The sequence below is a fragment of the Megachile rotundata genome, chromosome 7, assembly GCF_050947335.1.
Source record: "Megachile rotundata isolate GNS110a chromosome 7, iyMegRotu1, whole genome shotgun sequence".
Classification (NCBI taxonomy): domain Eukaryota; kingdom Metazoa; phylum Arthropoda; class Insecta; order Hymenoptera; family Megachilidae; genus Megachile; species Megachile rotundata.
The window spans coordinates 5,450,154-5,475,384 of NC_134989.1; the positions used below are offsets into that span (position 1 = coordinate 5,450,154).

The 25,231-nt window shown below is 32.7% G+C and overlaps 1 protein-coding gene across 3 annotated transcripts; it reads right to left on the bottom strand.

The window, feature by feature from the left end:
• Positions 1-6,318: 6,318 nt before the first annotated feature.
• Positions 6,319-24,159, bottom strand: LOC100877627 (cilia- and flagella-associated protein 276). Of its 3 annotated transcripts, none has more exons than XM_003704943.3 (4): positions 24,027-24,159; positions 9,109-9,323; positions 8,082-8,222; positions 6,319-6,997 (listed from the first exon to the last, which is right to left on the bottom strand). In XM_003704943.3, exons 1-4 carry the CDS (start codon positions 24,031-24,033, stop codon positions 6,803-6,805), a joined length of 558 nt encoding a protein of 185 aa, XP_003704991.2. In that variant the 5' UTR covers positions 24,034-24,159; the 3' UTR covers positions 6,319-6,802. The 3 variants fall into 3 exon arrangements, with proteins under 3 accessions (XP_003704991.2, XP_076389798.1, XP_076389799.1); XM_076533683.1 differs by lacking the exon at positions 24,027-24,159 and adding an exon at positions 10,096-10,516; XM_076533684.1 differs by lacking the exon at positions 24,027-24,159 and adding an exon at positions 9,957-10,088.
• Positions 24,160-25,231: the final 1,072 nt, after the last annotated feature.

Sequence of the window (25,231 nt, forward strand, 5' to 3'; positions counted from 1 at the left end):
CTTCATTCGTACTTTTGTTTTTAATTTTTTTATCAGAAAATGTTTTATCAAAATCGATAATGTTTAGCAGATGTTAAACAAGGAATTGTATTGATTATAACATCACATTCATAAAAACTTGAAACAAAGCTAATAGAATGTTACAAAATTATAATTAAAACAAGTATTTAATACGCAAAACACGCGATTTGAAAATACAAAAGACAATGCAATATCGGGGAAGCAGAAAAAGTTAATTGAAAGTCGCGTTACGTTTTAAAAGAAAGAATAGAATGAAAAGGGATCCTCGAATGGTTGGCCGGTGTATTTATTTAAATAATAAAGAAAATGAAGGCGTTGGTACGTTCTCACAGAGTCTCCGATCGTGATTACGCTTCCCCCTATTCTAACAGAAGAGACAATTGAAGTTGAAACCCACCCCACTGGGTGGTGGGACGTTGGTGGCGAGTTGTTTTGAAATAACTTTAAAACGTTAGACAAACACTCTGGTGGCGTGGCAACATATTGAAGAGAAATTAAAAAATAAGCTTCATAAGCTACCACTCGTATAGATCTGACCTCCTAGAAAGAGGGTGGCTTTCTCTCTGTATTATAGGGGCTGAGAAAGCAGATCGACTGGAATAGAGGGTAAATTTCCGACCGCGAACCTTCTACTATTTGATGAAGCACGTACCCTCTTAAGCTCTTTCGTGTTTATTCTTGCAAACAGAAGACTTTAGATCTGATTCAATTTTTACGGTTTGATATTTGAAGAAAACTGATCTTGAAGAAAAATATTATGATCACTGTAGAATGATGGAGATGTGGACTCGAATGGCGATTGATGTACATCTTCGATATTAATAAGATTTAAACATGTAACATAGTGTGAGTGATTCAAAGTAAAATACTTCAGCAAAGTGACATGTATGTTGCACATTTAATTTTATTGTCAAATGTTTTCATATTATTTTCATTAAATATTCAATACAAAATTTGTTCTAATTGCGAACAAAAGAATTCTGTTCAATGAAATATACCATTTTTGTATGTATTGTAAAAACGAGATTGGAATTTAGGAGTTAGGAGTTTAGAAATTTAGAAATTTGATAATCTAGAATTTTCAAGTTCTTTAATTATTTGAAAATTGATTAAAAATTATTTAAGAATTAATTCGAAATTATTTAGAAACTATTGAAAGACTATTTAGAAATTTGGAAATTAAGAAATTAGGAAATTAGGAAATTAGGAAATTAGGAAATTAGGAAATTAGGAAATTAGGAAATTAGGAAATTAGGAAATTAGGAAATTAGGAAATTAGGAAATTAGGAAATTTGGAAATTTGGAAATTTAGAAATTTAGAAGTTGGAAAATTTGGAAATTGGGAAATTGGGAAGTTCGGAAATTTAGAAATTCGGAAATTGGGTAATTGGGTAATTGGGAAATTGGGAAATTGGGAAATGGGGAAATGAGGAAATGAGGAAATGAGGAAATAAGGAAATGGGGAAATGGGGAAATTGGGAAATTGAGAAATTTAGAAACTTTGAAATTTGGAAATTTAGAAACTTTGAAATTTGAAAATTTAGAAATTTAGAAATTTAGAAATTTAGAAATTTAGAAATTTGGAAATTTGGAAATTTGGAAATTTGGAAATTTGGAAATTTGGAAATTTGGAAATTTGGAAATTTGGAAATTTGAAAATTTGAAAATTCAGAAATACAGGAATTGTAAAATTCAAAAATTAAATAATTCAAAAGCCCAAAAGTGTGAAAATTTAGAAGTAAAACAATATATAAATTGAACTATTATCAAATTGAAAAATTTCCTTTGTCGAGTTATCCCTCATCGCAATATATCAGAAGGTAAACGTAAATTCATATTGGCAGTATTCTGATTAACCATTTTCCATGCGTTCCGTTTGGAGAACGGTAAACGTCAAGGAAAATCACTCGCATCATTCGTTCTAATACAGCCCATTTCTGGCTGTCCTTTATAACGTCGTTTGCGGCTTTGTCTTGACAGTACGTAGGTGAATAAAGTCGAGGGAGCAAAAATGGGACCGGAAGGAACGATAAAGCTCGACGGGTGGTGGCAGTGTGCATGGTGCTGATAAATATAACGTAACAAGTTCACTGGAATAACAACTTCATCCCGGAGGGATCAATGAGACTTTGCTGCGACTTTTACGCGGAATTTCCTTTCGAGTAAACGTATGCGTTCAAGAATCGAGAAGATAGCAAATCGATCATCGTTTCTATTACCATTCTCGCGGCGAATATATTCAATCGTTGCAGCCATTGTTTCTAATAAAACTTCATGTAATATTAACTTGTTTACAACATATTCTAACGATAATTAATGATTAACATATTTTAACTATATTTGAAAATTCATGTAAATCTTCAAATCTTCAACTTTCAATTTGCAAGTTTTTCAATTTTTTTGAATTTATTAAATTTTTAAAATTTGTTAATTACAATAAGTACACTTCTAATTTTTAAAGATTTTTTGTATGAATTCTTTTTCAAATTTGAATTTGAATTTTGAGGAATTTTGGAAGTCCTTAATTATGCTTCTAGATGACTTAACATCCAAGTTCTCAAAATTGCTTATCCTCGAATTTGTAGATACTGCAAGTTTCAGAATTTCTACAATTCCCAGATTTCTAAGTTCCTATATTCCCAAATTTCTACATGGCCACCTTCCTAGGTTCCCAAATCTCGAATTTCCAATTCCCTAGATCTACAAATTTCTATATTCCCAAATCTCTGTATTGCTGAATCCCTATATTCCTCTTCATTCCCAAATTTCCAAATCTCCATACCCTCAGTGTCCAAAGTTTCCAGTTCCCCAAATTCTACATCGTCATCTTCCTAGATTCCCAAATCTCGAAATTTGCAATTCCCTAGATCTCTAAAATCCTATATTCCCAAATCTCTACATTCCTAAAGCCCTACACTCCCAACTCCCTACATTCCTAAATCCCTACCCTATCAAAACCTTGGACTCCTAAACCCCCACCCTCCCAAATTCTAAAACATCTACAATATCTTTAGATCCCCAAATCCCCAAATCTCTACATTTGTAAATCCTTGAATCCTTTAATTCCTGAATTCCTAAATCCCCAAATTTCTACATTCCCAAATCCATAATTACTCATCTTCTAAATCCTTATATTCTCACATTAAAAAATCCCATAGTACTAAACTTCTCAAATTCTTATCCAATCCCTAAAAATCGACTGATAAGCCTTTCTCTCTTCCAGTTACCATATTTTCTCTAAGAAAATCCGCTTTGCTCCGGTCTGTACAAATGTGACTCCGAGTTTGTTAAATTTTTAGACTTCGTTCGAATTAATTACCATACGACACATCGCGTTACGATTCTGTGAATTTGCAATGACGTAGAAATTTTCCATTCCGTTATCGAAGACCCAACAAAGGCAAGCGTAAAAAGTAAATTAAATAAGAATTAAATACAAATAAAATCGTTCAGCCAAGTAATTGGCTGGTTACCTCGCTCGTTACCCACGACGGTCTCAGAAATCGTTTTACCCTTATTCCCGCCACTTTTCCGTACACCCCAACTGAAGAGAAAAAAGGACCCACGTCGATAGACATTCGACGTGTTGTAATCCATGGGGGAATTATTTGATTCGTTCTCGGTCGCTGATGTTTACTTAACGACGTAAGTACCGCTTATTTAACAAGGAAATTATAATATTTACGTAACGCGTGTGCGGATTTGTTTGTAAATGAGTAGTTTCAAGGAGATATAGGTACTTTGTTCATGGTTTGAAACTTAGAAATTTGAATATTTGGCAAGTTAGGAATTTAGAAATTTCAAACTTAAAAGGGTAGGAATTTAGTAATTTGATAATTTAAAAATTTTTTATTTAGACGTTTAGATATTTAGTTTGTAAGTTAAAGAATTTCTAATTGTGTAGTATAGATATTTGGTAATTTGGGAATTCAAAAATGAAAAATTATAAAATTTAAGTATTTGGTAATTTGATAATTAGGGGATTGCAAATTTAGAAGTTTAGGCATTTGGTAATTAGGAAATTCGAATTTTTCAATTTTAATAACTCAGGAATTATCAACTTTAATTTCAACTTTGACGGTTTAATAATTTGATAATTTAACAATTCCATAATTTCATAATCTGGAACTTAATAATTTTTAACTTTAGTTATTGGGTAATTTGAAGAATCATAAATTGCTATTAAAAAATTTAAGTATGTCGTAATTTGAAAATTCACAAAACTTTTTTTAATTTTTTCAAGTATTTAGATATTTTCTAATTCAAAAATAGACAACTGTAGAATACATTATAAAATTCGCTATCAGTACTCACAAATGTATATCTTACCTTTGCATCGCATCTTTGCGACACCTATACATCTAACAATAGCCAACACTAAAAATCCAAAATGATCAATAAACCTTCGAACATCACAGCATCCTTCAAACCGATTATAATCGGTACAAGAGTGTCGACAAATTTGTTCGATAGATATCTTCGGCGGCATAATACAGTGTTCGAAATCTTGACCAAGGATCTCCCAGTTTCGGTTTCGTCCCTTCGTCCAGGGTGGCCGACGAGGATGCGAGCGAACGCGTGAGTCAGTGCACAGGACGTTCTCACTGTTGAGCAGCCGAAGGGACAGAATGTCCCATTACCCGGGTAATCCTTGTTTGTAATAAACCAGCACCCTGCTGCCATAGGGGGTGGCTGCCACCCTCGCCGCATAACGTCGCGGAGGTGGAGCCATCTCCGTACGCATATGCTCCTCATGGAATATCATTTATGTTTCACCCTGTGCAGACGTCTATCTTGCCCCCGTTTGACCTGCTGAGCAACCCCTCTGACACCCTCTTCCAGCTCGATCCTTATACATACGCCTAATCCGGCCATGATTGCCGCGGCGACCGCCTCGTCACGAAAACTCCTCCTCGGCTCGTGCTCGCTCACCCTTTTTCGCTGCCAGCAACCCCCCTTATCTTTTTAACGACATTGGAAGGTGGATCGAAGGGGAGCTGCCTGTTAGATTATTGTTTCGTTGCCGATTCGAGGAACTGTTCGGCATTTTTTGCGCGTTGGAATTAGACGAATATGATGTCACGGAAGGATAGTTTTAAGGTTTTGGTAGTTTCTTAATCTTAGATCGGAGTTAAGGAATAACTTAATGAAATCGAGGAAAATTTTGGGTGTAAGGAAGAGAGTGGGGGGTTTCACCCCTTCGATGGTATAAGCATGTAGATGTATGTGTATACATAGGTGGAACGTGGGATTCTCTGGTTTGATAGATTTCTAGGCCTCTGTATTTCTGATTTTCTGGATTTCTAGGTTTTAAGATTTCTACACTAACAAAATTTTTGGATTTCTAGATTTTCAAATATCTAAATTCCTAGATTTCCAGATCTCTACATTTTTTCAATTTTCCAATTTTAACATTCCTTAATTCCCGAATTTCTAGTATACTATTGATATTCTGAAATTCCCAAATTCCTAAACATCAAGGTTTCTAGTTTCCTAAATTCCTAGATTTCTAGATTCCTAGATTCCTAGATTCCTAGATTCCTAGATTCCTAGATTCCTAGATTCCTAGATTCCTAGATTCCTAGATTCCTAGATTCCTAGATTCCTAGATTCCTAGATTCCTAGATTCCTAGATTCCTAGATTCCTAGATTCCTAGATTCCTAGATTCCTAGATTCCTAGATTCCTAGATTCCTAGGTTCCTAGATCTGTAGATCTTTAGATTGCAATATACCTAGATCCCTAGATCCCTAAATCCCTAAATCCCTAAATCCCTAAATCCCTAAATCCCTAAATCTGTAGATCCTTAGATCCCTAGATCCCTAGATCCCTAGTTTCCTAGATTCCTAGATTCCTAGATTCCTAGATTTCTAGATTCCTAGATTCCTAGATTCCTAGATTCCTAGATTCCTAGATCCCTAGATTCCTAGATCCCTAGATTCTTAGATTCCTAGATTTCTACATTCTTAAGTTTTTAGGTTCCTAAATTCTTAAATTGTTAAGTTGCTAAATTGCTAAATTGCTAAATTCCTATAACTCAAACACTCTTAAATTCCTAGTTTATCACATTTCTGAATTTCCGGTTTACCAAATATCAAAGTTTTAGTTTTCTAGGTACCTAAAGTACTAATCTCTAAAGACTAAATTTCAAAATTACTAAATTTTTACTTTTGCAAATTTCAAATTTCATATTTCACATTTCCAAATCTTCATAAATTTCTGAATTCCGAAATTCCAAAATTTTAGGAACTCAAAATTTCTAAATGAAAAGTTTTGATTGATGATTGAAAAGGAAATGTTACACCGTATAATTAATTTATTAAATATGCCAATATTATTAAAACATACATGTATACGACAGCTGGATAATACATAATATTTATTCTCCACAATATTTGACGATTTTCATTATTCCCTAATAACACACACGTACGAATCAATTAAAACATAAATACAAAAGGGAAATTCGCGATTACAGTTTCAATAATACATTATCTTTCACGCGTACATTTAATTTCCCTAAACTTGATCGTTTAACAAAATTCAATAGGAATACAGAATGTGCTCGGGTAAACTAAACCGCCACATTTATTAAACGTATAGATTTATCGGCGAAATTATACGAAATTGAAGAGCATATTCATAAACATACAAAAGCGATTGACGATGTCGATGATAATCATAAAATCGTCGATTTAATTTCCTCAAATACGATTGTTAGCACAGATTCGATCGTCCGGTTTCCATCTCAAACATCGTACAAATCCGTGTTTAAATACTCTTTAAATACCGTAAAAAGTTCCGTCAATTTTGCGACTGTATCCGGGATTAGATTCAACTGCGTGAGGACCGGTGATATTTAATTTCACGCTGCTCGGGTGAACTCTTCTCTCTGGCAACGGGCCACGGTAACATTCTGCTCTCTCCAGGAACGCCGCTAACGGATCCTCTTCCTCCGAAATCGGGGCTTTGTCAACCTTCGTTAATTGAGAAAACAGAAAAACGTAATCGTTTTATATTCTGCTATTTCGAGGGTTTAGAGTCAAACGTCGACTCTAAAAATTCACTATTTGTTTTTACAGATGTATGATTAACAATCGTACGTTCTGACTACAATGTTATTATGAGAAAATTAATAGTTTACACTTTTTTAATAATGTTTTGATTTTATGGAAATTGAGAGTCAAAGAATACTAAAGATGACAACTTATTGTTTATGGGTTAACGTTGTCTGACATTAAAACCATAATTTAATCCTATAACTGTTCACTAAAATAATTAAATACGTTGAAAAGAATATTTAATTACACTTTGTTTTACGGTTGCTGCATTTAGTTGTGAATGATAAATAATAGTAGAGTGACATGTGATTTCAAGTTATTATTATTATTTATTTTGTTTTATAATTGTTCTAATTTTATTATATGTGAGTCGAAAACCTAACCTAACGTAATTTAGATCACCATAATCTAGAACAACCTAATTTAAATTAACTTGAATTTACTTTGAATTTAGAGTAATATAATGCAACTTATTCAAATATAACCTTATTTCATATATCCATACAACCTAACCTCATTTAATTTAACTTAATGCAGCCTAAGCTAATTTAATTTACCTTAAACTAACCTAACCTTATTTAATCTGCCCTAACTACGAACAAAATAAGATATTACTGATTTGAATTGTTCTCACACTAACATAAATTTACTATTTAGTAAATTTTTAAAAAGAATTCTACAGAAAAATATGTGAAACTTATAAATTTGGTTGGGAGTCTAATATTTTTTATAGTGTTACGAATAAATACTAACATTTGCACTGTTAAAATCATTTCTTACAATAACAGATAAATACCTGCTTTAAAATATTCTTTAAAAAATGTTGTAAATAATACTTTTGTAATATATGATGTTTACAATTTCTATAATGTTGATTCGTTCAATAGTCAAAAACTAATTCATTTTATGAATACAGTAAAATAAAATAAAACATATTATTTGATTTCTTTGATAAATTGCAAACTAAATAAATTAATAGTTCAATTTGTTAAGGTTTTACCTCAATTTCATTTTTCAAAACGCGCCATGTCCTTTTTCCTAGTGATTCAGGTTGCATAGTGACGTACACTTTAGGTACCAATGTATCCTTGCTGTGAATGTACACGGTTGTAAGTGCTAAATCGAGAGAATCATTCGGTACCTGAAAATTTGTCGTATTAGAAGAAATTCTATTTCATTCCACCGTAATTAACTATAGTGAAATATTTATTTTCGCGTACAAATTGCACCGTAAGAAGTAATATGCAATTGAAGGAAATGCATAGAATAAAAATTAAGAAATTATTTTAGAATGAAAACGAAATTAAAATTTATTCAGAATTATTTTACAAGTAACATTTATTTACAAAAAATATACATGGGTGTCCTACCTAATATTTAAAGTATTAATAAGTCAAATATTTTATTTTCGTGATGAAGTAATCATGATGAAATAATTTCATGATGAAGATATTATAATGACATTCACTGAGTGATTTTGAAATAATTTTTTATATTAGAAAACGTAAGTGGAACATCCTATGTATATTTCTTCTTTCTATTATATTTGTTCATCTTACAAAAAATTTACAAAATCGATATATTTGATATCTAAAATAGTAAAACTAATAATACACTTGGACATAAAAGACACCTAACACAATAATATGCATAATTAAAATGCAACGATAGAAGACGTACTTCTTTCACTTAAATCTAAAAATAATTAACTTTAATCTAGTATTATGATATCAAATTATTCAAATGATTGAAAAACAAAAGTTTACTGAAAGTTTATATACTTAAAGTATATCGAAAATTTATATACTTAAGACAAATATTTAATAAAATTAAACATAATAGAAATATTACTTTTCTGTTATTTTTCTTACGCTTAATACAAAAAAAAATTATTAATTTGTAATAAGAGTTGCAATAAAAATGTTTAATTCATAACAGAAGTATAAGAAAATTGTTAATTTATAATAAAAGTATTGAAGAAAATTTTACAGAGGATAATAGATCAAGGTTAACTCACGACGTGTTACCTGTGATCTCATAAGTCTATTATCTTTCCGTATACTATTTAGCGTGTGATGTGCAAAGAGACGTTCATGGGGTTTTAACTTGGTACTCCAGTCTTTATCCGTCGGTGAAACTTTATTACCTAGTACAGGTCGTCGTTTCCACACTCCTTCACGAGTTACTTCCGGCAACGGATAAGGATTCCGAATGTAAGTTACCTCCGCCATTTTATCACCTCCTGCAATTGTCAACACCACGCTTCGTCAAATTTCTGTTTAAAGTCCAAACAATGTTAAAAAATTGAAACAATTTTAAAATTCAGCAAATAAATACGTAAACATTAATGTAAACTTCGTTAATAAATTTTGATGTAATGAATTCAAGTAAGCAATAATTATTTTAAAATATCCTTTTTTTAAATATATCTTATAATCTCAATTTACTAAAATGAATTTCTCCATTTCGATCACTTTTATTGATTACCTAAAAATTAAGATGCAACCGAATATGAAAAATTCATAATGAAAAATTCTCAAACTTGTATGTATACTACATAAAGTAATATATTACAAAATTCTATTTTGTAGGAGAACAATTTTTAACAATTTTTTATCCAACTTTACTACAATTTTGTGCCTCTATAGAATCTTTCAAAATAACGTCTTAAAAATTATGAAAATAACATCCTTAATATTCTCAAAAGCATAAATAAAAAAATGTTCAAAATCCAAAAATAAATGATATAAAATATCGCTAAAAAAAGATATTAATTTTCCCCAAAAATAATATTTATCATTTGCTTGTCAGTAAAATGTTAAAAACGCCTTGCCTTTCCAAAATCAAAACGCAATAAAAAATTACAAATAATAACCTCCACATTTCGTGCATCACTCAAAAGCAATAAAAATATTTACATGAACAACATGCGTTTAACGATACCAATAAAAGTTGTTATAAATTCTGTTTTGTTTAACCTCATTTCTCATAACCCTTTACAATCTAACCCTAACCAAAGTATGGCAGCGTTCAAGGATAAACATCCGTTACGGATTCCCTTTTCCAGGAGATTAGGGCCCGTCGGGTATCGGTTGGTTGATCCACCCTCGAAATATCTACTTTGAGGAATTTCGATTTCGATCTGGATTCATTCATAAACGTGAACGTGTTTAATTCATGCAAGCGGTCTGCATCCCATCATTCTCCACAGGGTGTCCACTTATCGAGCCTATTCCATTCCCTCCTTTCGTTCATTCTCGCCTTTACAGACGCTCAGGCTGCTTTCCAAGGGCGTCTAGTAAGGCTCCCCAAAGTCGCTTACAAGCGCTTTCACGTTTAAGAGCCGTGAAAGAGCTTATTGTGAAATTTAACCAAGATTTTCCTCGAATGCCGCCATTCATACACGACCGTCTTTCTGTCTTCATTTACATTTAAGTAGTCAGCTGTTTGTACCGAGCTCGATTTACTGATCATTCAAATTCTTCCATTTCTTATAAATACACGATGTTTCGCTGAATTATCATCCAAAAGCAATTATGAGACAAGTTGTATCGCTTCAATTGTTATATTTTTTATATGAGAAATATTCATATATATTTCTGAGAAAAAAATATAATTTCTATAATTCAGAATTGTTTCTATGATATAGATGATTTTTGTAATTTAGAATTATAGAAAATTATACTGGAACTATACAATAAATAATATACAATAAAAGGAATGTATTATAAAAATATGTTATTGTAGAGGAATAAACTAGACTATAAATTATACTATAATTAACTATTTTTTAGAATTATTAGAAATTGTACTATAAAGAAGTAATAATAACAGTGAAACTATTAGCCTAATATTAGGATCTCGTTGTATTGCCTTAAATACAAGGTGATGGTACATGGAGCACTAAAATTTTTAAATTTAAAAGTTAATATATAAATTTTTAATCTTGAAACTTCTTAATTATCAGATTTATAAGTTTACAGGCCTCGGAATTAAAAAAACATTAAATCTCGTACTTTGCAAAATTAAACTTTACAAAATTAAACTTCTTATTAAGTTTAAAAATTTCTTAATAAATTTGACAAATTTTCATTTTTTATACAAATTAACAACTTCCAATTTTTATAAAAATTGACATTTTTGATTTACCATTTTTGGCATGTTCGGTTGCAAATATGAACAAAATTAGAGAACTTGAAAATTTGAGAATGTAGAGATTCAAAGACTTGGGCATTTAAAGATTTGGAAATCTAAATATATAAAAACTTGAAAAAATGAAAAAAAAAGGTACTAACTTGAAAATATAAAAATTCCAAAATACACAAATTTGTAAATATGAAAATTCGAAAGGGAAGAAACTTGAACACACATTCGATGATGCAGAAACTTAAAAATGCGAAAAATCGAAAATACAAAAGCTAGAAAATCTAAAAATAGTAAACGTAAAAACATGAAAATCTAAAAATGCCAATCTTGAAAACAAAAATTTGATCAAAATCCCCAGCTGCCCAAATCCCCACCTCCCCAAGTCCCCAGTTCCCAAAGTCCCCAGCTCCCCAAATTCCCAGTTCCCAAAATCCCCAGCTCCTCAAATCCCCACCTCCCCAAATCCTCAGCTCTCCAAATCCCCAGTTCCCCAAATCCCCAGTTCTACAAATCCCCAACTCTACAAATCCCCAGTTCTCAAAATCCCCAGCTCCCTAAATCCCTAGCTCCCCAAATTCCCAATTCCTCAAATTTCCAGTCTCCTAACAAAACAACAAAAAACTGTTAAGTTTATAAATGTATATAAAGGAAGCATGCACTGCACTCTAGAGCGCCTACCACAATCTCCGTTCATAGTAGAGGAACATTTAAAATCATAGTAAAGCGTCCACGCATGACCCTACGTGTCGCCTGTGAACCAGCTAGCATCAAGAATTAAGGGAGGTAGAAATGATACGTAGTGGCGACACGAGCCGACACGTGGCAGTACCGCTTTATACAAACAGCATTATGCACGATCGTGCTAACATAAATTACTGTGGGTTTAATATTGAACGTCGACGTTGGCCATGGCCGACCACCTCCTGAGCAAAACATGCTAAATGCGGGGAATCGAGCACATTTGGTCACAATACTCTTCCTTCGATTCTTCATCGTCAATCAGGTGTTCAATTTATAACTACTCGCACTAGTATTGATTTTTACAAAGTCTCAGAACTCTTTCAGATGCTTTCTTAATTTGTGAAACGAAGAAATCTAGGTAATTGTGTTTCTGCATTTTTATTTATTAACTTTTTATTACTTTGTTTATTGCTGTTCTTATTTACAAATTTCTGAAGCTGAAAGTTTTGAATTTGGAGACTTGTGGATTTTAAACTTTTTAAGGAATTCAAATTTCACACTTCTCAAAGTAATGTAGACTCAAAGTCCCAAACTCTCAGATTCCCAAATTCCAAATTGATCAAATTTCCAAATTTCCAAATTTCCAAATTCCCAAATTCCCAAATTCTCAAATTCTCAAATCTACAAAGTTCCAAATTTCCAAATTGTCAAATTGTCAAATTCCAAAATAACCAAACTCCCAAATATCCAAATTGCCAAATTTATAAAATCCACATTTTCCAAATTTTTAAATACTCAATTTCCCAAAACTCCAAATTCTCAAATTCCTAAATCCCCAGCTCTCCAAATCCCCAGTTCCCAAAATTCCCAGCTCCCAAAATCCCCACCTCCTCAAATCCCCAGCTCCCCAAATCTCCAGTTTCCTAAATCTCCAATTCCCCAAATTCCAAGTCTCCTAAATTCTTATATTCCCAACTCCTTGCACTTTCATATTTTTACATTCCTAAATTCCTACATTCCCAAATTCTTAGCTCCAAAAAATTCCTAAATACCCAAATCATTACATCTAAATTCCCAGATTCCCAAATTTCCAAATTCTACCGTTCCAAAATACCTATATTAAAAAAATTTCAAATTTTCCAAATCCCCAAACGCTCTAATCTCTTCACCACTTTCTCAATCGTTTTAAAACCCATTAATTCGTGCCGGATAAGCCTATTTTCGAGAGGGAGAATGATGTACAGGGGTGAACGAAAGAATGTTTCGTGTCGTTGCTCACGCAGTATCATCGGCGGACCTCTTCTTCGGTATCCTGGTTGCGATATACACGGGCATCGACACGCGTAATCGCGTAATCGCATAATCGTGGCGCGTGCTGAAGTTCGGGTTGCGGGAGCTTTGCGTACGTCTACATCGGCGCACGTGCGACGTTCAGCGCACTGAATCAACAACGATCGCGAATCACGGACCTATTCGTGAATACGAACGACAAATCCTTCCCAAGCGTTTTACGAGGTAATTGTTCCAACGATATGGTCTCCTATAACTCTGCTTACAATTAGTCCGAAAATATGTTAACGAACGACGGCTTAATGTATTAAAATATTATTAAAATTTATATTGTTATGAAAACTAATAAAAAGCAGTCTTTTGGTAAGAGTAGACTCCCTATTTTGAATTCATAATAAGATTTCATAGTTAGACTTCAAAGTTAGATTACATAATTAGACTTCACAGTTAGATGTCACAATTAGATTTCGTAATTATACTTCATATTTAAACTTCATAAATGGACTTCAAAATTACACTTCATAGTCAAACTTTATAGTAAGACTTCATAGTTAAGCTTCACAGTCCGACTTCATAGTTAGACATCATAGTCAGACTTTATAGTAAGACTTCATAGTCAGACTTTATAGTTAGACTTTATAATTATACTTCATATTTAAACTTCACAGTCAAACTGTATAATTAGAGTTTATAATTATACTTCATATTTAAACTTTATAGTCACGCTACATAGTTAGACTTCATAATTAAATCTCACAGTTAGACTTGATAGGCAGAGTTCATAGTCAGACTTCATAATTATACTTCATAGTCAAACTTGATAGTTAGACTTCATAATTAGTCTTTATAATTGGACTTTATAGTAAGACTTCATAGTCAGACTTCATAGTTAGACTTTATAATTATACTTCATATTTAAAAGTCATAGTCAGACTTCATAGGTAAACTTTATAATTGTACTTCATATTTAAACTTCATAATTAGACTTTATAATTATACTTCATATTTAAACTTCACAGTCAAACTGCATAATTAGAGTTTATAATTATACTTCATATTTAAACTTCATAGTCACACTTCATAGTTAGACTTCATAATTAAACCTCACAGTTAGACTTCATAGGCAGAGTTCATAGTCAGACTTCATAATTATACTTCATAGTCAAACTTGATAGTTAGACTTCATAATTAGACTTCATAATTGGACTTCATAGTTAGACTTCATAGCCAGCATGTCAGAAACGAAATGCCGATGATAATACATCACATATCAGGGTGTATCTTTAGCATGACCAAGTAAGATGGTATTCTTGCAGGTTTCTCTTGAAATCCTAATCCTATAATATCTTTGGGGCGATATATCGACGTCAGTAATGGAATCGTGCATTCAAATGGACATCGTTTCCCACCGAGTGTAGGAGGCAGGTCGCGGAGGGCAATGCCAGGGATGATATTGCCAATATTTGGTTTGATTCTGGTGCGAATGTGCAGGGTGTATGGCAAGGGGGTGATCGCACCCCCTTAAGCGCGAGCACAGGGGTCGGGAGGGTCGATGTATGTTAGACGGGCGCCGATTACCATTTGAATGTTTCTACCCCTGGTCAGCCTTTGTCAGCCCTCGTGACAGTGACCGCACCTATCTATCTATAAGGGATCCATTCTCTCTTTTCTTCCGTTTTTCTCCACCGTATGTTCGCTGTTACTTCTTCAATATCGAACAGTTGAATTTACCACCAACCGCTTTTCTCCTTCATCTTGACCTTTTAATAAACTTTGCCTTTTAATTTCGAGTCAAATTTAGTAGATAAATATATTGTTGGGTTGCTGGAAGAGTTATACTACTTCGAAAAACATTCCTCTGAAAGATTATTACACCTTTTCTATAGGAGGAAATTTTTAATTTATCTTTTTATGATAGAATAAGTCTATTTGTTGTTTTATGGAAGGAAGTTTTTATTTGATGTCTTATGGAAGGAAATTTTTATTTATCATTTTATTAGGCACTTAAGAGTGACACAATTTCTTTTCATTTGCTATTAAAAAATTGTAAAGTGTCACACAATATTAGTATCAGAGACTGATATTGAAGTTAGAATGTTTAGAAAAAATATGAACAAGATAAATGTTTACAACAATCGCATAAAAATGAATAGAAAAACGAACGACTTCGTTATTGCTCTCGAATTCAGAATAGATTATTTTTTATTTTAGTTTTATTTTTTTCGCCCGAACAACTACGATATTCAATACATCAAAAAAGACACAAATATGTTTCTGTCAAACATTACATATTTGAAGGGTACAAAGGATGTATGGATCATACCATATGACCACAGAAACGAAAGAAATATTGATACTGCTTTGTTCGCAAACGTCCAAACAGACCAGTAAAAGCGACACGCCTCTGGTTTCCATTCTTTTGTAGATTCTAGAACGAGAAACATGTTCTACACAGAATCATTCAATATCAGATATTGTAGGACGTGTTGTGTGAAACGTGGAAAATCTACAACCGTTGCTTTTCGAAATAAATTTCAAACTTCTGACGATTATTCAATGTATAGACAAATTCGGAAAAATGTATTGGTAGAGCTGAAGAAGTTAACACGATGAAAAATTTTATTTCGATTTATCAAATTAATTTTTTTTTTATTAGTGAATTTATTTGTGCGATTTTTAGTTCTGTTAACCTTCATATCACCAAACATCATCAACTTTCATATTACCAAACCTAATAATATATTCACAAATATTTACATATATTCATATAGTAATATATTCACATACAACGCGTGTCACTAAATTTGCACACACTTTATTACTATCTCAATTTAATAAATAATTCAATAGATAAAACTCAGACTCAGTTTTTTAATTTTATTTTATTTATATATTTGTATTAATATTACATTTGTATAATACGTTTGCTATCATTTTGATGTTCGATATTCATGGTTACGTATCTATTCATTTTATTGGAACCCCAAAATGGCCGCCATTACTCAAACGTTCCTTGGTGAGAAAAATTTCACAGTCGATTACACGTTTTGCAAGCTCGGTTCTAATAAAGAACCGAAAAAGTTTGAATAGGAGGAGAGGCCTGAGAAAGTCTCGTGTCTTCATCGAGGTTTCATGATCCCCCGTGTAGAATAATGTCTTACACCCTGCGTGTCCAATTCGACGAAACCAATGGGGAGGGTACGACAGCAGTGCGACAGGTGGCCCGTGAAATCAGTGCACGAGTGCGCCGTTCCATCGACCCTGTCGTTCGATACGGTTCATTAGGAAATTAAGTGTATAATAATTAGTATTGGGGTGCTGATGGGACACGTTAAACGGGGCTCTTTTTTCGCTCGACGACCACCGCACGCCAGGGGAGTAAACTGCGCGTACGACGCAAATTTCACACGAGAACCTTAGTGTACATTTCGGGAAAAGTAAACGTGTGTTGTATACTATAAATAAAGTGGTGAACTTTGACAAAATTTTATATACTAACAAACATTTGTAATAAATCATTTTTAATATGGAAAATAAAAGTTACGTGGACGTTTGGTGAATTTAACAAACGATACAAATTACTTGTTCTTTTTGTTATTTATATAGTGACTGATTTATTTTATAATATTTATGCTATAACTTAATATTGGATATTATAATTAGGATGTGTAGTAGTTATGTTAGTTAATGTTAAGAATATGATAGATTAATTGAAATTTTGAATTCTATCTTCTAATAATAGGATTGATAATAAAATAATTCTGTATCATTCACTTTTTATGATGTTTCTGAACCTTAACATAATCCTAACCTAACCAGACTTCATTTTGCTCTAATCTAGTCTATCCTAATAATATAAGTAAATTTGATAAAATACAATTGAATTTTAAACTTAACCTAACTTAGTTCTTTTTTAACCTAATTTAATTCTGCTTTAACCTAACCTAACTTAATTCTACTTTAAGTTAACCTAACTTAATTCTGTTTTAACTTAACCTAATTCTGTTTTAATTTAACCTAATTCAATATCAGCAAACCTAATCTGATCCAACTTAATTTTAACTCAACCTAATCCATCCTAATTTAATATTAGTGATCACAGCATAACCTACACTGAGATAAGATAATATACGCATAAAAATTTCTCACTGTCATAATCACAAGCTTGAAATATTAACACTGAAACTACCAAAAAAGTTAAATGATCGGTTGAAAAAATTCTTATTACAAATTACAAAATTTGATAAAATCATTTCCTCGAAATTCGCATAGATTTTCATCGAAATAAATCAATCTATATGTTAGTTTACGCTTTGTCATTTGTTCATTTATTTTTCAATTTCATCATTAACTTCAAATTAAACGTAAATTCTGGTAGGTTTAGTATCATCAGTGAATATTAGAAATCAATATGACTGTAACCCACAATTTTCGTTAAATGACGTCGATTCAAACAGTATATTTCTCGTGACAAACTCGAACACGTCTGCGAACACAATTTGCATATCGATGATCGAGCACTCAAGAGATGGTTGCATATTTTCGCGCGTGTTGCAGAGAGCTGTGGCGCGGGTTGGAGGCGGAGAGTCGTCGGTGTATTTTAGCATTTCACGTTTGTTTCCATTTAAATGGTAATCGAGTTCATAATGTAATTGTATTCACCGCGTAAGCCGGGTCTCACCGCAGCGTTTCGTCCCCGCCATTGTTTGCATTGTTCTCCTCGCAGCGCGAACAATCCGCCTGGCAGCCTTTCAGCCTCGCGTTTTGGCAAAATCTAAACCCCTCGGCCAGCTGTCCAGAGGTGATATTTCGCCGCGATACAACGCCAGTTTATGTGATACTGATGGATACTACTGTAAAACGTTTCGCCATCGAATCCGATAACATGAAAGGTTGATATGCAACGCGTTCGACTGCTGCAACTATCGTTTACGCTTTAGACTTGATTTTAACAGTTTAGTTAACAGCCAAAATTTGCTTTTCAAAATTTGGTTAAGTTATTGCAAAACTGTTAGGTTGACGTTAATGTTGTAAATTTGTAAATTTTCCAAACTACTGAATTCCTAAATCTCCAAATCTCCAAATTATTAAATTTCTAAATTTCAAATATCCACCACTCGAAAGTACAAATCTAAAATCTTAATAACCAAAATTTACAACTTAACAACTAAAAACCGAAATTCAAATTCCCACACTTGAAAGTTTTGAAAAAGTAGAACAACTTATACAAATGCAAAGTACAGAACAGTCTTCACAGAAGAATTAACTTATAAACTAAAAATTTAATTTTTCATACTTATAAAATATTTAGAAAAAAGAACAGTCTGAAAATATAACAATGACCTTAAAAGTTAGTTACCAGACACGTTCGCGCTCGCATATTTTACCGAAATTTTTCGTGCACCCTAGCCGTACAAGCTTCACGTTAAATCATAATAGATGGTCGCAGTCGACGTCAACCCGTAACAAAAATTTTTACCCGAAAATACATTGTTATACAGCTCACGAAGGAGTCGCAGAATCCTCGTCGAGGTGAAGCATAGAGAGAGCTATCAGGGTTGAAACGAGGTATACGAAGGGGGTTGGACGTTATTGTAACACAGGGGATGTGCCTGTATTTGGCTGTGTGTATGTGTGTAACGGAGTTGGTTGACTTTCTCTCATACATATTCATCAAACGCTAATTAATCATCGCCGGGCACACCCACTGCGAGCCACCCTCTTGGCAGCAAGCGGACCCCGCGACGAAAAAAAGAGAATAAAAAAAAAGAATACGAGATCCGCAACGCAGACACCTCTATATATTACCGGGTACATCCAGATGTCGAAGCTGGCAACGCGAAGCGAGATTTTTAAACGGAATTGACAACATCGGAAACGAACGCGGTGAATAACAAAAATTTATCGTTCCTCGAAATTGCAACTGTTTGGATTACGCGGAAAATTACGAAGCACGGATCGCGGGAAACAAAATTTCGATCTCTGTGCTCGATTTTGTTGAATTATTAATTAAATTGGGATACTTTTGCTTAACCGGTTTGTAGCGGAACGTAATACTACTGTGTACAATCTGTAGAAGCAATTATAGATTCTGTAATTGCTTTAACGATTCGAATTTTTAGGTTATGTATTTCGACGTTCTTTTTCCGAAATGCTTGTATCAAAGTTTGGCTTTAGAGCAATTTGAATTAAAAAGCAGAATCATAGTTTGTACTTATGGTTATGTATAATATTATTCTTTACAACGAATAAATCAACTTGTGATTGTATTATTGTTAACATATTACACGTATTGCAGAAAATATCCAATTCCCAATACGTTTAGTTGCATTTTATTCGTTTTTACGTCTAAGTCATTTCTTCAAGTATAAAACAATAATTTCAACATCTGTATAAAGTATCAGAATGTAAAGAATTGTTTCATCAGACTTGTATAAAACTTGTATACAATAATATTAAAAATTTACAAAACTTGACAAGATTATACTTGAAGATATATTTCATTTAATTAACTATAAAATATCATCACGGTTGCCAAAAACCCACAAGATTGATGGAACCTTGAGATTTGAATTATTATCAAAAATTCCTCGATAAAAAATATTTTTCAAATAACGATTAATTTTGTTCCTCCGTTTAAATGCATTGATCGCTTGTATAATGGCAGCATTGTACAGACAATCAATCTAAACTGTAATTTCGTAATCCCATTAAGCGGGGACCATCTTTGCACGCACTTGCTGCAGGGACTTCGACTTTCACGCAGACGGGATGCGTATAATTAGGTATCGTTTATTTTACACTATGGCACCGCAGTTAGGGTGACGTTTCCAGCCCTGTAATATATACGTTTTGGGGTTCTAAGCGCGTACAAACGTGGCCAATGGCGGTGGTGGTCGCTCATAGAACGCTTCACTGTTAATGTGATGCGATCATCACCCGTTGCCCATTGATATTATAATGCGAGAACCTTACTTTCTTGATACTTTTGATATATTTTACTTATTTATTTGCTGCTATTTTTATCTTGATTCTGAACTTTTGTACAATGATTTAGGTTAGGTTCTAGCTGAAAGGGTTTTTAATAAATTCAAGTAAAAATAGAATTTGACAAATTACTATGAAATTACAATTGTATTCTATTAAAAATTAAAGAGTATACCGCACAAAAATATATATTGCAATCAAAACTGTACTTCAACAGAATGCAAGTATGAAAACCATTTCAGCCAGGTCTGCGCTATGAATTTTCATATGAACTTCAACAATTTAACCAACAACTGTAGTCACAAATTACTTATATTATTAGGAAGTACTTGAATGTATAACTAATTCCTAAAAGGGCAGAATCAACCATTATGAACTACGTCATACAGTTAATCTAAAGCTAAAACAGTTCATAAAAAACTGTAAAATTAACTTAAACAAATTTTAAATGGAAACTAAATCGCTGTCCAAGCTAAAGCTTCTGTGTGTCAAAAAATGTCCTATGTACATAATTAAAATTTAAGCAATTTTTCACAATAAAACATAAAAAAGGGGAGTGCCAGGTAGCTGGAAACTTGTATACGTATTTTGACTGCTAGCATCAAATCGCGACAGTGGCAGATTGCGTGCTGACAAATGAGCGGCCCGCTACGGGACGCGATACATACGAGACATATGGCCCCATAAAAAAAGCGCGAGAGATACAAGAGATGGCCTGCAGCAACCATCCAGTCGATCCAATATTAATGGAGACCAAACACCGCACATTCTGTGTCGTCGCTGTCCCCGTTGTGTGTACACATTGGTGTGCCATTATGCCCCTTTTATAATGTGTATACACACCCTCTTTGTTACAATGGAATGATCTATGATCGTGGTGGGCATAGATCGGCAAGTCAATTCTTCGACCCTTATGCTGCTCGCTTTTTTCCTCCTTTCAACCGATCCTGACCTTTTCTTGGAAATCATCCTTTTACACTTTTCGTTGTTATAGTTTATTTAGTTGTATGCCAAGTTTTAATTAACAAAATTTTACTACTTGCTGATTTTACGTATTTAGGTGCTTAAAAGTTGCACATTCAATAAAAATTCGATACAGGATGACACGATTTAATTTAACAATTGTAACCACTATTGTTTTATGATGCAAATGTTAAATGAAAGAGTTATTATTACATATAATCAAAAAATTAAAAATAATATTAATAAAAATATTATTCATGTAATAATCACAAGGTATATTGTAATATTATTGCATTATAGAATTATTATCTCTAGCCTCGCTTCTCTAAAAATGTCCTAATTTGTAAGATAGTTTCATATAATGAATTTACTAACAATTACAATTACTGTAAATTATAGCAAATATTCACAACTAGGTGTTCAAACACCAGATGAAGTTTTGGTCAAATCTTTGTAAACAATCTAAAAGAAACTCCAACAAATTGTCAATCAAATTGTAAATCACTGACTACAAAATGGCTGATCTTCAATCATATAAATGTACTAATTGAAATAAATCACAAAATACATTTCAGTAACTAAATTTAAAAAATAATTTTAAAACAGTGCTGTAATGAAAAACAATTTCAAAACAATGCTCCAATAAAAAATGATTCCAAAGTACTTGAACCAAAAACAATTCCAAAACAATATTTGAATAATTTCAAAAACAATTTAGAAACAATGTTTCAATTCCAAAAAGCGTGTAATAAATCTGTTGAAGGAAAGATCGTAAATCGATTCATGTTCGAAGCAGGTAAATTAGCATCGATTGTAGACGATCGTTGCATTATTAGATTGCATTTAAGTAAGCCGAAATCGAGGCGAAGGAGCGATTTACGTTTCACGGGTGAAATCGAAGTAATTCCGGCTTTCCTGAGCGTGCAAACAATAAAATTGGATTTAGCAACCCTCGCTCGCGTACGTGGCGTGCGACTTCAGAGGGTGAGTTTTCGGAAGGTGGACAAGCAGCACGGTTGTTCCGGGGGTTTGCGAGATCAAAGACACCCTCCGGGCAATTCCGTACTTTCCACGTGACATATTAGGTAGAAATTGACGGCGACAGACACGAGCAACGACGTGGCTGGTGAACTTTGATCATATCACCTGTGGGACTTATTTCGACTCGTGAATATTATTACTGCAATAGGCTCGCATTAGTCCCCCGTGATTACGTTCAGAATTCGAAGGAGAACATAGAAAATGCGAGCATATCAAATGTTCCTATATGCGTCACGAGGAAAACATTTTGTTCGCATAAATGTTCGGTAAAATTATTGCACAGTTTGTATAATCCAATACACTATTATTGTTACAAGGTAATAATTATTACTTTTTATTGTAAATCTCCACCTCTCCAATTACCCAGCTCCCCAAATCCCCAGCTCCACAAATCCCAAGTTCTCAAAATTCTCAGCTCCTCAAATCCCCAGCACTACAAATCCTTAGTTCCCAAAATCCCCAGCTCCCCAAATCCCCAGCTCCCCAAATCCCCACCTCCCCAAATCCCCAGTTCCCAAAATCCCCAGCTCCCCAAATCCCCAGCACTACAAATCCCCAGCTCTCCAAATCCCCACCTCCCCAAATCCCCAGCTCCCCAAATCTCCAGCACTACAAATCCTCAGCTCCCCAAATCCCACCTCCACAAATCCTCAGTTCCCAAAATCCCCACCTCCCCAAATCCCCAGGTCCCTAAATCCTCAGCTCCCTAAATCCCTAGCTCCCAAATCCCCAGTTCCCAAAATCCCCAGCTCCCCAAATCCCCAATTCCCTAAATCTCCAATTCCCCAAATTCCCAGTTCCCTAAATTTTTATATTCCCAACTCCCTTTATTATTGTTACAAGGTAATAATTATTACGTTTTATTCAATTATTAAATTAATTAGGCAGTTATTAGAAAGTAATAATTATTCCTTCTTTTACAATTATTGCTTCGTAATAATAATTAATAGGTATTTGATTATATTAACAATGTATTCATGATTAGTAAATTTATTATTTGTGTATATGTGCAGAAATAAATAGCAAAAAAACGTTGTATGTAATTTTACAAACATGGCAGTTTGAGAAATAATTAATATTTTGTTTTCATTATCGTCAGTTTGTTAATAACAATATTTTTTTGTCACTTCTGACTTAATCTGTACTTTTCTTGTAAGACATCTTTACGTTTGGCTTCAAATATTATTAACTGCATCTAAGACCTTGTTCAATAATTTAACTGAAAGTATTGTCAGTAACATTGATAAAATTATAAAATAATGAAAATGTATAATTCAGAAATATGCAAATTCACCCCTTGTATCATGATTACTTTGTGAAAAACTCTACTATGCATAATATGTAGTCATTGAAATATAATTCAAATGAATTTTGACACAATAAAAGTTATTGTTTATTGAAAGATCAATAACATGATCGGACCCGCATGTACATATATGAACTACTCTGTGAAGAGAATTTTAATTTAAGCAGTAAAAAGAAAGGAAAAAAATTGTTATGTGTATATTTCATATTTAATTTGTCTATGTAAAAATAATAATTTATAATACAATTACTTTATAACATCAAGTACATATAATAAGCATAATACATAACACACTGTTGTAATATGTAATATAGTTCATTTTACAATTTACAGTTCATACACAATGAAATATAAATTTTAAGTTACTAACTCATAAAGTGAAATTTAATTTGAATAACAAAAATGTAATTAGTAAATACCTTTCTTATTATATATTTTATATTGTTACATGTGTTCTACCATTGTATTGCAAAATTAAAATAAATTTCAAGCAAATTTCTAACTATAATTTCTTATTAAAAAAATACGTACCCCTCATTAGGAAAAAACGATCTCTGAAATTTTTGAATGCACGGAAACAAATCAAGAACTGACAACAAGTGCGTTGTTCAAGACATAAGTACGTTAAAACATTGCTTATGAAGTTACCCGAGGCAAAATTAAGTCGATAACATTCTCCAAGGAAACAATATCAACAGATAGGGCTTCTATTATACTCATTTATACACTTTTTGCGACATCTGTGTGGATAACCAAGAAGCGATTGAAAAATATGGAATTTCTTTACCTATTTTATAATTAACATTTAAAATTGTTAAATCACAATCAAATACTGACTAAAATAAGAAATTATTTAAATGTAAATGTATTTAGAGATTTAGGCGAAACTTCGGAGAACCGAAGATTCCGATATTGACCACATATTGCAAGTAAGCTGTTTTTTTTGCAGAAGAAGGTATCTATGAAAATGATTTTTAGCGAATCAAAAGAAAATTTGTTGCCATTCTTATGTCATTTCCAACATCATCCACGAGATACAGTATAGTGTACGAAATGTTATCAACACATAATCCGCATCTTGCGAGCCATGGAATGTATTTCAAACAACATAAAATCAATATTAATGAATATATAATAAATATACAGCATATTAATCAATAAAATCAATATTAATGATGATTAGCGTTATGGGCATCGACTGCCATGGTCATTAGCCCATAATCAATATTAATTGAATTTTTACGAGAAAAAGAATAAGTGGCACCATCTCTACGGCGAACAAGGTGAACTACACTCTTTTGAAACTATAGGTTAATTAGTCCTAATCTTCCGCCACTAGATGGCGGTGCATAAGACAAAAATGTGGTAATCATTTTGGAGTTGTCGGTCAAGAAGAGTTCTGTTCTCAAGCCGTCGTACATGAAGAATTTTATTTGTACTTGATATTCAATTTTATTTTAAAAAGCAAATCGTTCGTTATTCATTCCTTAACCAAATCTGAATTCAAGAGCACATATTTAAATCAAATTCAGAATCAATTTCAATAAATCAATTATTTTTGAAAAGTTATTGTTTATTGACAATTAAAAATATAGGAAAACATACCCTATAAAAATCAGTAAGCCAATTACGATTACCGTAAAAGTGATTCAAAATTGATAATAGTTTAGTAAAGTCAGAACAATTCGAAGTTGCTTAGCCTTTCGTTAGTAATTAAATGATTAAACACTAAGTTT